Here is a 17311-nt window from a genome sequence, read left to right as displayed (position 1 = left end):
TCTTATATACAGAGCAAAAGTATTTAGGTTTTTCTTAAAAACTACCAGTGGTGGGACCTGATGTATCCATTCCATAGGAATTCCATAGGAATGGAGGAAGCTAGTGGGCTCCACACCTATATTAACCAAGTGGTATTGTTTTAACAAATTTATTAGTCCTCAGAAATGGGCAAGCGATATTACGGCATGTTGTTGTAGATGAAGGCCATTTTTCCAAGTGACATCCCCTCATTGAGAAAACATTTATAACCCTTTTCTGCTTTCCTTGCATTATATGCTAATACAAAAATAAAACAAAGATAAAAGTTATTTAAAATGATATTAGGGCACATCCATGCATATCTATTCAAGAATCTTGCATATGTGTGTATACTTGCAACCCTAGCTGCTGTTTTCCATCATGCTAGTATCCCAACAGTACAAATACATTTTAATTATTCATTTTGAATATACTTTACATTTTCAAATAAACCGTATTTAATTCCTATAAATTCAACCTGCTGTCATCCAATCAATATGAATTTAATCCTGGAATTTAACTGCCACATATACAGTTGGGCTACAGTATTTCAGATCAACCTGACTGAGAACTGGATCTAATGGATGTACTTCCCCATACTGGATTTGTAATTCTAAAATTTTTATTTTGAACACATTATGTCGTGCAATAAAAAAAATGCATTTATTACAGGTGAGGATAACACAACTGCTGTTATTTATATGATACTCTGGGTTCATTTCGCATGGGCTGGGACAAAGAGATCATTTTTAAAGACACCCCGAGGGACTGTACACGGGATCAAGAGTGTCTTTCCTGGGATAGGCTACCCTGTCCCTTTACATCGTCTAGACCTACGTCCTGGTATAAAAATGCAGGCGCACGTCACCGCTTATATTATTTCTTTCCTCACCGTTTTCTCTCTGACAGATGTTCGGAGATTATAAAATAAGCGCCCTCCACAACCAATCAAGCTCAAATTGTTTTTCTGGCTTTCAGTTCATCCGACCAGAGGGGGCTCGAGAGGAGGGAGGCGACGGCGTGCGCAGCCTTTCCTCCCCTGCCTGCGCGTCGCCGGGCATAGATCTGTCGGAGTGCTCGGTCTTGACCGGTTTGCCCGATGCTTTGCTGCTGGCAAGGGTCGCCCGCCTGTGGGTTTTTCTCGGGAGAAGGCGAAGAAGAGGGTCTTTCCCCCTTTTATGCTTTGCTTTCCGATTGGCGCAGCCGCTAGCCTGCCTGACACCAGCCTCCGGCTCCTCCGTTCCTCGGCTTGCCCTGCTCGCTCCACCTCCCTCTCCCGGCTCGCTCCACCCCGGCTCGCTGTCGTCGTCCCTCGCCCCCCGCCTGGCAGCCTCGGCAATAGCAGCAGCTGCTGTCTGCGCCGCTAGTCCGCCGTCCTCCCAGCCGCCCGCCATGGCTCGCGCGGGGGCCTCCTCCTCCTCCCCGCCACCGCCGCCACAGCCTCCCTTGCCTCTCACTCGGGAGGCGGCCGAGGAGGAGGAGGAGGAGGAGGAGGAGGAGGAGGAGGAAGACGACGGAGAAGAAGACGGAGAGGAGGAGGAGGAGGAGGAAGAGGAAGATCCCCCAGCCCGGGCTCTCATGCCACGCTCCTCCCCGGTGCCCAGGCCTCAGCACCCCAGCGCCCCCGAAGAGAGCTGCTCTTCGTCAGAGGACGACGGGGAGGATGACGGGCGCCACCAGCACCCTTGCTTGGCCAGGCCGCTCTCTCAGCATCCCCCAGGCCTGCCTGGGCCACTTTCCCAGCATGCAGTGCAGGACAGCCGAGGGCTCCCCTCCCAGCATGCTCAAGGGCACCCTGGACTGTTTTCCCAGCATGCCACTGCGGCTGCCACCCCCATGGAGGAGCCCTCTCAGCACACCGCAGGCCGGCATGTGCTGTTTGCTGATGCCTTGGGCCTGCCCTTGGCACGCTGGCGGCGCTACCAGCCTTGGCCACCACCTTCTCCAGAGTCTCCCCCTGAGGTGGTGCCTTCCTTGCCCTCCCTTCCTCCCTCCACAAGCACCCCCTACCTTTTGCCATCCTTTGTGTTGCAACCAGTGGGACAAGGTGAGGATGAGAAGCTTGAACGGCTGCGCCAGGCCAAGGTGGAATTGGAAGAGGTTTTGCCACCAGAGCCTGGAGAGCCACGGGTGCTACGTGGTACTGTGCGTGTGCTCAACATTTCTTACCACAAGGCTGTGCATGTGCGGGCCAGCAAAGACCGGTGGCAAAGTCACCGGGATTATCCCGCCCTCTATATTCCAGGGGGCTCACCAGATGGAGGCCTGACTGACCGCTTTGCCTTCCGCCTGGATTTTGGTGATGAGGATGAGGAAGATGAGGAAGAAGGAGGAGCCCGGCTTGATTTTGTGGTGCGCTATCAGACGGATGAAGGAGTTTACTGGGCCAATAATCAGGGCAAGAATTATAGCGTGGTACTGAAGGGGGCAGCGACTTCCCAAGTTCTACCCATGAGGTCTTGCAAAGAAGGCGAATCACGTCGGCTCAAGAGCTGTATGAGGCCAATCAAAATCAGGTAATGCTTTCAGTGCCCTTCATATACCTTCCTGAATAAGGTGCATCTCTGAGTTATCAGATCCATTCTTCTAATCTAACTTTCTTCAACCTAGTGCCCTCCAGAACAATTGGCCTACAACTCCCATCAACCCCAAAGATGATGTGAGTTGTAGTTCTACTCCAGGACCTGAGTATCTTTGCTCTTCTGTTCCCCTCCCAGAGGATAGAATTTATAGCCAGTTTTTTTTTTTACCTAATATTATGCTGTTATCAGTTAATCTCTCTCTCTTTTCCAGGTAACCTTACATAGGCTAACACCACAAATGGACAAGAAAAAAGTTTTATTAATTTAGAGAAGTTTGCTTCAAATTCTTGTCCATTTTCTCTTTTTTATTTGCTGCTGATGGATTCTGTTTCCCTCAGTCATGCGAATGACACTCATTAGTTGCATTCACATGTGATAGAAGCCAGCATTCCAAAGAAATCTAGTTTACTGGGAAGGAACAAGAGTGCTGATGCATGCTGCTTAATCCCTCTCACTTGAGTCCTCCTGCCAGTGGGAGTGCCTGAACAGTGATTTTTTTGTGATGTGTGAATCAAGATCTTTGGCATGTGTTGCTGTAAACAAGCTGAAGTCAGAAATCATGGAACAGCGATGAACAAGGAGGAATATCTGGATTTTAAGGCACTTCTGTTAGCAAAAGGTTAGAAGTGGCATAATGAAAAGACACATACGCCATTCACTGTAAGGGAGAATTCTTGGAACTTTTTGATTTGTCCTAATATATGAACATTCTCATAATGTGAGATGGGTGTCACTAAAGACGATGCAATCAGCACAGAAGGTGTGAGATTCATCCTGTCCCATCCCACTTAATGCCTCAAGATATTTCACACATGATCCAGAAAGCATCATTTTGTTAATTATAGAAAATGTGAATGTTTAAAAAGATTGAAAGTTGAAGAGGACTGTTTTAAGACAAATGTATACTGTAGTGATCTGTGTTAAAATTATAAAAAATAAAAGGTTTTATGGGAGATTCCCTACATTTATGTATGCAGTAAAGGCAACTCCTGCACATGTAGCACTGTTTCCAGCAGCAAATATATCTACATGGATTGTTTTAAAGACATGCACATATGCATCTTGCGGCCTGACTGGTTTAGGTTACTTAGGCCTGCTTTTCATTTCAGTGGTAAATCTACATATGGGCTGTACCAATTCAATGCCAGGACAGGGGTTTATGTGAACCACCACCACTTGGTAGTTTCCTTTCCACATGTTGTACGTTTACTGATAGCCCCAGGTTTTCTGACTGAGACAATCTGGCTCTCTTTACCCAATGAACTGGGCAGGAGATTTTGGTGTGTCATTAAGGGTACTGAATTGTCAATTTCTGAGTAGATTACTTTGATCAAATAGCATATTTTTCCCATTATAAGGAAGATATTTTTTGGATTATGGTATAAGAAATAATGGTATATACACAGCAGGTGAGTTTGTTCCTTTCAGTGCCGTTTGTGAAAACGGTTCTCTCTAGGCCAGAACTGAGAACCAACATAAGCATGACTCATTTTCTATGTACTGTAATAAAACAGATCGTCACCGACAGCATTCCACAGCTTTTCCCATCTAGTTGATTCTGCAATAGCCTTTTTTCTGGAATTGCCTTACCTTGTTCATAGACATGTTTTGGGGAAAAAAAAAATGAAAAATCATTAAAATTTTGCAGCCTAGTACTTTCTGTTCTAGGGTGTTTTTTAAACACTTTTATGTTTTACTTGAATGTGCACATGGGAGGAGCAATAAACTGGTTTTTAGCATCAGCCTGGCCATGGTAGACAGACAAAACACTACAGGTACTGAAGCTTTTAGTCCTTCTTTGCATTTAATTAAAGATTTCCTGTTTGCTGGTTCTGTCCATGTTACTGTTTCCTGTTGATTATGACAGGGGGATTGGCTCCTCAACCCATAGGGACAGCAGCTAAAGTTGTGTTAATTTAGAGAGGCTATTCAAAGGTCAATTAAAAAGTTATTAATGATTGATCCCTCCAGACTTTTAACAGGAAGAAACACAATGGGTAGAACCTGCGTATAGGGATTTTTAAATTAACATTAGACCATTGCTGAATGAGATGTACCTATGACCAAACACTATATATGGAAATTTGTTGACTATTATAATATAGTAAATGCTGTATAAAAAAATGCTTAGTAGCCTTAAGGAGTTCTAGTCTGGAAGCAACACATCTGATTCTCAAGGATACTGTTATATGACCATGTTCCATTTATTTAATATGTATAGTTAGGAGGGTTTCCCTCCCCTTAAGTTCTAAAAATACAGGGCTTACAACTATGGCATAAAAGATGTATGCCTAGTAGATAGAGTTTGGTATGGAGAAGCAATAAACATATTTGCAGATATGGCAAATAATACATTCTCTTAGTTGTTGGTCCAAGAGAAAGCAAGGCACTCCCACTACAATTATTAAGGAAAGTTCACTTGACTTAAAGTAGAGTTCCTTATGAGTAACTCTGTGCTCATGAATAATGATCAGTCCAAGGATAAGAGTTTTCTTACAAGCTTATTAAGGGAACCATGGAATAGGTTTGACAATGGGTACAGAGCCCCACATAAAGAGCAGATCATGGGGGGAATGGTGGGGAATGATCCTGCCTGCCTGCCTGCCTCCCAAGATTCCAGGTACCTTACATTACAAAGAAATAATGAAAATATAAGTTACAAAACATAGACAAAATTACCTATGCCACAGTTCTGTGTTCTAAATGCTATATAGCATTTATATATAGCACTTTTCTGTCTGGTAAAGGCCAGAGAAGGTTGAACACCCCGTGTCCATTTATCATGCATGTTATTCTGTCGGCATGTGAAGTGCTGGATAGAAATGTAGATTTTTTTCCCTCCTAGGTAATGTTAAAATTTAAAGAGAATGTGAAGTTTAACAATTTTGTATCTGTTGCATTCACTATGGATGATAAGAGTGACTCAACTATTGTTTTGCCATAATTATGTCTGAGGAAGCTCAAACAGGTGTTCCTTTGCCTAGGGATAGATTTGTTGTAATAGTTTGGGATCCTTCTGATAAAGTCCTCAGAATTATTTCTAAAATCATAAAAATCCATTATCTCATGGACCTCAGGAGCCCCCAACTTTGGGGCCTGGTGAGTGGATTTTCAGACACCTTGTACTGTTGCAAAAATGGCTGCCACATTTTTCAAGTTGAGCTCAGTTCCTAATAACTTTATGAATACTGTACATCTATGTACTGTAGTTTCTTGGCAGCAGTAGAAGTGATTTTCCTTTGCCTTCTTCCATGATGTTTTGTTTTGATTTCTCAATCTAAACTACAATGCTGGTGGAATTTACTAGGAGGCAAACTGATATGGTTCTCTCAGTTACTCATTCTAGATTCCCAGGATGATTTCTACCACTTCATTTATTTCTGTCATTTTTTGGTAGGTGAGCAAGTATATAAATAGATAATTACATTTTTACCTCTTATCTTTATTTTCTAAAAAGACCTCCAGGATATGAGCAGGGCCCAGAAACATGGCCAGAAATAAGTATGTTTGAGGTTGGTACTTTGCCTTGAAGCATGCCAGACTCCCTTTTTTTCAGTGAAAATATTTTTTTTAAAGGCTAGGTGGGGGATGGAACATAAGGTCATGGTGGGGGGGGGTAAGGTTATCCTTGAGCACATTGGTGCCTACAGGTGCTATGTTGGAGAACCATGTTATAAAGTATGAAGAAGTATGGGATATTATTCCTCCTGACACTTTGGTCTATTGTCCAACAAAGGAGGCATCTAGAAATATAATCTCATATTGGGAAGGTCTGTGACCATTCTATGATGCTTGAACAAGTACTTTATGCAATTAGCTCTAAATGGATTTTGAAAGACTGCTATCATGTCTCACTTAGCCTTCTGTTCTTTAGACAAAACATACCCAGTCATTTTAACCATTCTTCATAAAATTTAGCCTTCAAGCCACTCGCCTTCATTGCTGCTCTTCTCTGCACTTCTGGGTTGGCTTGCAAGTCAGGGGCAGCAATAAAGGAGGTATATTAGTATCATTTAGGCTTGCTGCATCTAGCTAACCTAATCAGAAACCCAAGGTCCACCAGTATTTTGTACTGTACAAAACAGTATCCTGAATAATCGGTGTACCCTTAGAATTAAGCATCAGGGTGTAGCTGAGCACCCTGGTCTTAGCCCAGGGAATTTGCAGGAATTTGTTTTCAATACCAGGACCGAATATGGGCAATACTTTCCCATATTCTTATTCCTTTCAAAACTTCATTCATTTCATACATATATTAGGGCTAGTAGATTTGGGTTGCAAAAATCTTGATGATCAATTTGTTGTTGTTGTTCAGTTGTTTTCAACTCCTCGTACCCTGATGAACCTCATTTCACTAGGATTGTCTATTGGTAACCACTTCTTTGTCTTCCTGTAAGCTCTTGCTTGTGTCAACAGCATGAGTATCTAGTCACCTTGTCTTCTGGTAGCCCCTTTTTCAATTCCCTTTGGTTTTTCCAAGCATCAGAATCTTCTCCAATAACTCTTGTTTTTACTTTTACACCTATGTCCAAAATATTTAAACTTTAGCTTTATTATTAGTGCTTCTAATGGGTAGTCTGGATTTAGTTGATCTTGTACTGAATTATTCATTCTTCTTACAGCTCAACAATTTTCTCCAGCACCACAATTCAAAGACATATTTTTTTCTTCATTCAGCTGTTCTGATGGCCCAGCTTTCACAGATAAATGTTATAATTGGGGAAACTATGGCCTTGACAGTTCATACCTTTGTTGTCAGTATGATGCCTCTGCGTACATTAATATTTTGTCTTGATCTGTCTTAGTCTTTCTCTCAAGCAGCAAATGTCTCTTTATTTCATGGCCACAGTCATAATCCCTATGAATTTTTGTGCCTAACAAAATAAAGTCTGTTAGTACTTCACCTGCTTCTCTGCCTGTTTTCATTAGCTTGTCATTGCATGTTGACATAATTTTAGGTTTTTTAAATAATTGAGCAGCTTTTGTACTCTCTTCTTTCAACTGCATCAAGAGATTCCTCAAGTCTTCCTCACATCCAGCTGTCAGAGTGGTATCATCAGCATATCTGAGGTTGCTGATGTTTTACTCAGAAATTTTAATTTCACTTTCTATTTCTTCTAGTCCAGAAAACTCTTTTCTTCCAGGTAGCAGTTATTTCAGTTTTGTAGTTGCATATAACATAGTTTTAAAAGCAATTTAAAAAGCATGCAGAGCTTGTGGGAAAGAAAGAAAATCTTATCCCTGCCCTTGCATGTGAGGGACAGCTCCATCTGCTTTATAGTGTCATCTTGCCCACTGTAGCCCTTAGGCTGCAATGACATGTGTTGCCCAGCCCTACACTAAACATACTATAAAAGGAGCTTCTGTGGTTTATTTAGTGTCATCACTGGCAGGAAACAAGTACACCCACCTGAGTTCATTTACAGTAAGCGTAACATGCAGACAGTCACACACACACCATGTACAGTATAGCCCAACCTGATTTAGCCCAAAAGATTTAGAGCTTTTTTGCACCCCTGATCTGGTAGCCAAACATACATAGATATATATACACATACATACCCATCATACTATTACCTTTCAGAGTAAGCAGTGATATCAGCCTAGATTTAGAGGGGGTGGAGTCATTTATTACTGCTGGTGTTTGATATTTAGGAATTGGAAACTTGTCAAGTCTACTCTAAATGACCTTAATATCTAACAGTATAGTCAATACATCTTTCACACTTCAGATTTATATAGCACCTTATCTGTTGTAACCTTACTGCCTTCTCTTATCTCAATAACTTTGTAGCAGTGTTGTTAGGATGAACCTTTTAAATGGGCTGTATGGAATCATTATTTTTCAGCAACTTTCATCTTATTTATGAGGATAATAATGTTTTTGTTGTTGTTGTTGTTGTTCAGTCGTTAAGTCATGTCCAACTCTTCGTGACCCCATGAACCATATTGCGCCAGGCCTTCCTGTCCTTCACTGCCTCCCTGAGTTTGCTCAGTTTCATGCTCATTGCTTCAGTGATGCTATCTAACCATCTCATCCTCTGCCGTCCTCTTCTCCTTTTGCCTTCAATCTTTCCCAGCATCAGGGTCTTTTCCAAAGACTCCTCTCTTCGCATTAGGTGACCAAAGTATCTGAGCTTGAGCTTCATTATCAGTCCTTCCAATGAGCAATCAGGGTTGATTTCCTTTAAGATTGACTGGTTTGACCACCTAGCAGTCCAGGGGACTCTTAAGAGTCTTCTCCAGCACCACAGTTCAAAGGCATCAGTTCTTCGGCACTCAGCCTTCTTTATGGTCCAGCTCTCACAGCCATACATTACTACTGGAAAAACCATAGCTTTGACTATGCGGATCTTTGTCGGCAAGGTGACATCTCTGCTTTTTAATATGCTATCTGGGTTTGCCATAGCTTTCCTCCCAAGGAGCAAGCGTCTTTTAATTTCATGGCTGCAGTCTCCGTCTGCGGTGATCCTGGAGCCCAAATAAATGAAGTCTGTTACTGCTTCCATTTCTACCCCTTCTATTTGCCAGGAATTGATGGGTCCAGATGCCATGATCTTAGTTTTTTTAATGTTGAGTTTCAAGCCAGCTTTTGCACTCTCCTCCTTCACCCTCATCAAGAGGCCCTTTAGTTCTTCTTCACTTTCTGCCATTAGGGTGGTATCGTCTGCATATCTGAGGTTATTGATGATTCTCCCTGCAATCTTAATTCTGGCTTGTGATTCTTCCAACCTGGCATTTCTCATGATGTACTCTGCATATAGGTTAAATAAGCAGGGTGACAGTATACAGCCTTGTCGTACTCCTTTCCCTATTTTGAACCAATCAGTTGTTCCGTGACTGGTTCTAACTGTTGCTTCTTGGCCTGCATACAGATTTCTCAGGAGACAGGTAAGATGGTCTGGTACCCCCATCTCTTTAAGAATTTGCCACAGTTTGTTGTGATCCACACAATCGAAGGCTTTTGCATAGTCAATGAAGCAGAAGTAGATGTTTTTCTGGAACTCTCGTGCTTTCTCCATGATCCAGCGAATGTTGGCAATTTGATCTCTAGTTCCTCTGCCTCTTCGAAACCCAGCTTGTACATCCGGTAGTTCTCGGTTCACGTACTGCTGAACCCTAGCTTGTAGGATTTTGAGCATAACCTTGCTAGCATGTGAAATGAGTGCAATTGTGCGATAGTTTGAGCATTCTTTGGCATTGCCCTTCTTTGGAATTGGAACGTAAACTGACCTTTTCCAATCCCGTGGCCACTGTTGCGTTTTCCAAACTTGCTGGCATATTGAGTGCAGCACTTTAACAGCATCATCTTTTAGTATTTTAAATAACTCAGCTGGAATACTGTCATCTCCACTAGCTTTGTTGTTAGCAATGCTTCCTAAGGCCCACTTGACTTCACTCTCTAGGATGTCTGGCTCAAGGTCAGTGACCACACCAGCATGGACATCAGGGACATTAAGATCTTTCTTGTATAGTTCTTCTGTGTATTCTTGCCACCTTAATCTCTTCTGCTTCTGTTAGGTCCCTGCCTTTTTTGTCCTTTATCATGCCCATCTTTGCACTAAACGTTCCTTTGATACCTCCAATTTTCTTGAAGAGATCTCTAGTCTTCCCCATTCTATTGTTTTCCTCAATTTCTTTGCACTGTTCATTTAAGAAGGCTTTCTTATCTCTCCTTGCTATTCTCTGGAAATCTGCATTCAGTTGCTTATATCTTTCCCTTTCACCCTTGCTTTTCACATTCCTTCTTTCCACAGCTATTTGTAATGCCTCATCAGACAGCTATTTTGCTTTCTTGTATTTCTTTTTCCTTGGGATGGTTTTAGTTGCTGCCTCCTGTACAATGTTACGGACCTCCATCCATAGTTCTTCAGGCACTCTGTCTACCAAATCTAATCCTCTAAATCTATTCATCACCTTCACTGTGTACTCACAAGGAATATGATCTAAGTCATACCTGAGTGGTCTAGTGGTTTTCCCTACATTCTTCAATTTAAGCCTAAATTTTGCAGTAAGAAGCTCATGATCTGAGCCACAGTCAGCTCCTGGTCTTGTTTTTGCTGTCTGTATAGAGCTTCTCCATCTTTGGCTGCAAAGTATATAATCAATCTGGTTTCGGTATTGACCATCTGGTGATGTCCATGTGTAGAGTCGTCTCTTGTGTTGTTGGAAAAGAGTGTTTGCTATGACTAGCTTGTTCTCTTGACAGAATTCTATTAGCCTTTGCCCTGCTTCATTTTGTGCTCCAAGGCCAAACTTGCCTGTTATTCCGATTACTCCTTGACTTCCTACTTTAGCATTCCAATCCCCTATGATGAAAAGGACATCTTTTTTTGGTGCTAGTTCTAGAAGGTGTTGTAGGTCTTCATAGAACCGGTCAACTTCAGCTTCTTCGGCATCAGTGGTTGGGGCATAGACTTGGATTACTGTGATGTTGAATGGTTTGGCTTGGATACGCACTGAGATCATTCTGTCATTTTTGAGGTTGTACCCCATTACTGCCTTTCCCACTATGAGTGCAACTCCATTTCTTCTAAGGGTTTCTTGGCCACAGTAGTAGATATAATGGTCACCTGAATTAAATTCACCCATTCCTGTCCATTTCAATTCGCTGATTCCCAAGATGTCGACGTTCAAACTTGTCATCTCATGTTTGACCACATCCAGCTTGCCTTGGTTCATAGATCTTACATTCCAGGTACCTATACAATATTGTTCTTTACAGCATCGGACCTTCTTTTCGCTTCCAGATACATCCACAGCTGAACATCCTTTCGGCTTTGGCCCAGCCGCTTCATTCTTTCTGGAGCTACTTGGAAATGCCCTCCGCTCTTCCCCAGTAGCATATTGGACACCTTCCGACCTGAGGGGCTCATCTTCCAGTGTCATATCTTTTAGCCTTTTAACATTGTCCATGGGGTTTTCTTGGCAAGGATACTGGAGTGGGTTGCCATTTCCTTCTCCAGTGGACCACATTTTGTCAACTCTCTGTTATGACCTGTCCATCTTGGGTGGCCCTGCACGGTATAGCTCATGGCTTCACTGAGTTACGCAAGCCCCTTCGCCACGACAAGGCAGTGATCCATGAAGGGGATGATAATAATAATAATAATGATGATGATGATGATGATGATGATGATGTTGGTTTTCCTTAAAAATGCATTAATCCACTGTGTAAAGTGTATAATAAGATAGATTGTGGTCCTGAGAGGCTTATCATTTGATTTTCAGCACAGGGGCAACAATAAGAAAGGAGGGAAGTAAGGTGATAGACAGTTGCTTTAGCTTTATGTGCTGAGAGGGCCTGCAAAAACCTGGATGAGCATTAGATAGCAGCAAACACTCACAGGAAACTCTTAATTCTTTGCTGTTGTCTAATAATCATCCAGATTTATGCAGTCTGTGTTTATGATAGCGTGGAACAAGTGGGTAGTGCTAAAATCTTCATGGAGCAGATGGATGCTGAGGCAGAATTCATATGGTTTAAGAGAAGAGGTAATATATGGGTGTTCTAGGAAGCAGTTTCAGACACTAAGAAAAAATGTAGAACAGTTTGGCACAAGGATTACAAAAATAATCCTAAATTAATAAGTGCAAAAATAGTACTACCAAATCTGGGCTGCAGAAATCCAGGTGACCACTGGATGGCAGGAAAGAGTTAAATATTTAAAGTGAGCAACTATTGTATTACAACTTGAGTGGCGTTTTCAAGTATCTGTTAATTCCGTATATTCTGTTGATATTTATGTAGCTGGTTTGAAGATAAAGCATTTAACATATTTTTCTGCCACTTGTCATGCTTCATATTATGTACTAGGTATATAACAGAATATTTTAGACAATTTAAAATACAAGAAAACATATTGTTGGAATGCAATATATAAAGAACCATGGAAATTTACCTATCATTATCTAGAGGGAAAAGTACTTTTTATTCGTTTAAACAGTAAAAAAGAATTGTAAATATGTCTGCACAAACATTTAAAGGTGCTTTAAAAGGTGTTTCTGCAGATGGAAGAATTAAAAAATAAAAAGCTAGAAATGATTTTATCTGCCACCCTCAAGTGGGAACAACTATTCTTTGTGGTATGTTGCTATTCTAATGTTAGTATTTAAAATGTGTAGATTGCATCTTGATTTTTCACTCTCAGCAGAAATCCCCACCCACCCATTCATGTGCGGGTTCAGTAATGACCTTTGTAAGTTGCTTTGTCAGGTGATAACTTCACAGTTCTGGGAAGAAGTTATGGAAAAATATCTTCTAGCCTTCCTTTCTGGAGCCCTGCAGATATGCTGGGATACAATTTCCAGGATTCTCAGCCAACAGAAAGTGCTTTTGGAGCATCATACCTTATCCAGAATATGGGTCAGGACAAAAACAGTGTTTTAAGTCTTAACAGCATTTATGGCGACTACTTCACTCATGAGGTAACCAAAGCTTTGCAGCATTTTTTACCCACTTACCTGCCAGTGAGCTGAATTCTGGATCAACTTCAGTTTTGCCTTCCCATCAGATTTAGGCAGCTGTCCATTAAAAGCAAAAGCATCAATTACACATGCATACACTTAACCCATGTTAGTGATACCAGTAATGTACTGGAAGTGTTATACTAATAATAATTTATTAAACTTGTAGGCCGCCCAATTCTCAACAACTCTGGGCGGCTCACAGCAGTCAAACAAAGAATTTATTGATGATAGAAGCCAGTACTGGTGAAATTATGTACTTGTGACCCTAAGCAAACAGGGGTCTCCCAAAGCAGACCTTTCCCTGGTTCAGAATGAAGCACATTGAAAAACATAGAATCATTTCTTCAGATCTTGCCCTCTTGAAAAATCTACAAGTGTTTTGAAGCTTGCAAGCCACCAACAGTGACTCTGTGTCTGCCCTCACTTCGGGACACTTTATACCAGTATTGCATAGCCTGTAGTCCCTGGAATGTACTCTTTCCAAAATTGCTGCTGAATGCCATAGAAGAGGGGAATTAATAAATAGGGTAGGCACATTAACTGCATATAATTAATATTAATTAGATTTAATGTTAAATTAATTTAGCCAATTCACTGTTTTCTTCTGGCCCTACTCATTTTCTGAAGAACAGCTGCAGGAACCCCTTAGCATGAAGATGTTGCATGTTTCTACTTTGTGCCCCAGTCTATTGCAGCACTATGCATTCAAGTGAAATATCTATTTGAGGTATTTGTTATATCTATTTGAGATATTTGTTTTAAAAAGCTCTGCATCTAACATGTCTTCCTGTTTGCTTCTTGATCTGCTGAGAAGATGGTTTTGTATGGCACTGAAAGTGGCAGTTAATTCCAGAGCTTTTGTGACTGTGGTACCTTTCCTCTGAAACTCCTTCCCTCTCTTTCTCCTAATGTTTCTATTTTTAAAAAAAATTCTTTGTCTTGGAAAAATGGTGATTTCTATTCCAGTGCTGCCCTTTTTGTTGAGTAATTGAGCTTACTGGTAATATTTTGGATGATAATAATATTCAATTTGAACATGAATTTTAGACTGAAGTATCTTTAAAAAGTAGGGCCTACAAGGAGGATATGCTGATGTTAACTGCCACCTGTTGTGTTCCTTGCTGTATCATAGTAAAACCCGTTTTTCTATCTTCTTTCCTTCACTTTGTGCTGGGTGAAGATTAATAAAAGCTTTGAAGAAAAAGCACATCCATGCTCCTGTGGTTGAGAGATTGGATGCAGAGTTTCAGCACATGATATCCTTGGTATTTCTCTTTCTGTACAACTAACATGATACATATTGCTGGCTTAAACACTACAGTGAGCTGCTTCCTTGTGAGAGTCACCTTGGGTGAAGAGTATAATGTGTGAGTCATAAATCCATGGATCTCATTTCTGACAACAGCCATGTCCTCCAAGGCTAAATGTACTTCAAGATGGCTGAAGTTGCTGCAGCAGCAGAGATGATCATCTCCAAACATACAAGTTGCCCTATTTATGTTGCAGTGGATATGCTTTTGAATAAAAAATGCAACTTGATGTAACCTCTGAACAGCTCAGTGCCCAAAATTATTTCAGACGTCGTAACAGCTTCTGGCAGAAAGTAATCTTTTGCATTAAACTAGTTATGTCTGAGAATCTGGATTGATGTTTCAAATCTTGATATTTGTGAGACAGCAGGAAATGACTTGCCTCCTCTGCTATCTAATCAGAGAAGAAAAAGGAGTTAAATACTGTGCACTAAATCTCATTTTTTTCACTGCATAATAAGATGCAAGTTACAAACTTATCTGTGATAGGCAATAATAATCTGCTGTCATTTTTTAGGAACTTTCACATACAGGCAGGGGATATACTTACTTTTGGCTAGTCTGTCTTTGCAGCCAGTAGTTTGAGTTTCAGAACTGAGCCTAAACCAAGCTCAACTTTGCCCCATTGTATTCCTCCTCCACCAATCCTAACCTTGCAGGACTTCTTCAGCTCAATCATTGGTACAAAAGTGACTAAAAATGTGGGGGATTTGTAGCCCACATGGCATGTTTTTTGTCCTAATCTTGGCTAAATACCAGGAAGTAGCAATAGATAGTAAGGAGAACATCATTAGGGCTTCCAGAAAATTATTTTACTGGCTCAATAGATAGATAATATTGTTTGGATCCCATTTGAAATTGGTAAACAACTCTGGGCTGTTCATACAAATATAAATATATTTTAATACTTATTTTATCACCAGACACATTTTATATTTTTCTTATAGGGCAAATAAAGGAAGCAACAGGAATATTCTTTTGATACTTTGTGTTCATTTGTGTGTAGGTGTATTAGAAATTAGAGAGATGTCCAGTTGAATTGTAACACTAGCCCTGCACACAAATACTCCAAATCAAACCATTTGTTTAGAAAATGATAGAAGTTGTAATTTAAAATGTTTGGAGTGTATTAGATTGGGTAAGGCCATCTTAGTAAAAGAAAGAAAAAGAAAGCTTTTATCTCCAGCAGGTCAGTCTGTACAGAAGTATGTTTTTAATTCCACCCACTCTCCGTCCTCAAAGAAGTATGATTTCTGTAAAAGTATTGTGCCTTCCTAGCCTGGTGTGAAGGAGTTTATAAGGACTTTTTGTTGCAGATGTTTAAGTGATGGGGTGTAATATATCCCAAAGAGATTTCATCAGATATCCCCTTTTTGATTGGGGAACGGTTGTCTTCCAGATGTAGTTGAACTATGGTTCCCAACATTCCTCACCGTAGGCCATGCTAGAAAGTATCTGAAAGGTTCCACCCTTGTATAAAAACAGACGTAAAACAGAATCCCAGGATTGGAACATGATAGAACTGGAAGCTTAACCTGGATACCTGAGTAGTCACTCAGCAGTTAAAGTCCGCTTCAAGACAAAGTAAAAATTCATGCAAAAGGGGAGCTCCTTTGAAGATGGAGGTTCACAAAATAGAATTGATGTTGCACAAAGTACATGATTCAAAGTTTGAGGAGAAATTACTGAAGTTACATTTTAAATGAGTTTTCAGAGAAGAGCTTGTCTTAGATATTTAAGCTCAGGTGCAGTGCAAACTGATGAATCCTTTTCTTCTGACAAAGCAGGGTAAGCAAACCAATCCAGAATTTGACAATTTATAGAGATATCTTACTACAGAGCTGAGATATTCTACTACACTGAATAATGTGTTTGGTATATTTTTGTTTGTGCTTGAATTATTCCTTCTACTTCAACAGATGTTACTACATAATATTACTACACTCCAGAGTAGAGACATTGTAATATAGTTTAGGGTTTGTTTGGCACAGCATTTATAACAAGTATCAGTGTATGATTGCATATGATTATGGACAGAGATATGTTCCCATTATATTTAGACATGTTGTGTTATATTACATACCATATTAACTCAATAGGAAAATGATACCTTTTTTCTCCAAATACTTACCTGTGAATTAGTGGGGGTCATGTTGCATAAACTGTGAAGAACAAATGGGCAGAAGGTATACAATACATGACTGCAGATATTCCTGCTGAAAAGCATGAATGCATTTGAAGGTTAGCAGATGTTTGGGAGGGTTTGCTCACATGTTGAACTTTAATCCTTTTTGTAACACCAGAACAATCTTTCTCTTTTCTTTCCCTCTCTTACCACTTACCACCTTTGATCCTTTCTGTTCCTCCCTTTCTTAGGATTAATAGATATGGGATACAGAAATCCAGAGTTTTCTGTATCTTTGATGGCATCTAGAGGTTGTGTGGATTTTTGCAGCCCAAATCTGGTAGCTCTACTCTTTTCTTTAATTTCCTTCTCAATGCAAGTACCCTTTCTCCATTCTATTGCTATTGTAATAGATGACTTTCTTGTTGCATCTTCTGGAAAAAGGAAAAAAATGTCTCTGTGTGTATTTGCATACATGTAGTCCTTAGGTTATGATCATTTGTTCAGCGACCATTTGAAGTTATGATGGCGCTGAACGAATAGTAGCTATGACCAGTCCTCAGAGTTCTGGCTGTTGCAGTGCCCCTACATTCATGTGATCAAATTTTGGGCACCTGGCAACTGGCCCACATTTATGACCGTCACAGTATCCCACAGTCATGTTCTGTTCCCCTGCGCGAACTGCCTCTGCTTCAGTGCCCCTCACCTGCCTATCTCCCCCCCCCCCGTTTCTGCCCTTTTGGCTGCTCTGCACTCTGCCATCTACCCCTGCTGCTCTCTGCTGCTGCCCCCAGCTGACTGCCGT

The 17311-nt window shown here is 40.9% G+C and overlaps 1 protein-coding gene across 1 annotated transcript in view; it reads left to right on the top strand.

Annotated features, from left to right (window-relative positions):
- The first annotated feature begins 1004 nt into the window (after positions 1–1004).
- Positions 1005–17311, top strand: part of PPP1R3F (protein phosphatase 1 regulatory subunit 3F) — a 44883-nt gene continuing 28576 nt past the window's right edge. The window contains exon 1 of the mRNA XM_088137730.1: positions 1005–2535. Coding sequence (XP_087993856.1) covers positions 1412–2535 — 1124 coding nt within the window. The 5' untranslated portion in view covers positions 1005–1411. The remainder of the gene's footprint in view (positions 2536–17311) is intronic.

The sequence above is a fragment of the Python bivittatus genome, unplaced genomic scaffold (genome assembly GCF_059951505.1).
Source record: "Python bivittatus isolate LINGU-HERP-01145 unplaced genomic scaffold, Pbiv_v1 ctg000220_np1212, whole genome shotgun sequence".
Taxonomy (NCBI): Eukaryota; Metazoa; Chordata; class Lepidosauria; order Squamata; family Pythonidae; genus Python; species Python bivittatus.
The sequence above is the reverse complement of the archived record's forward strand: the minus strand, read 5'-3'. Positions and strand labels throughout refer to the sequence as shown.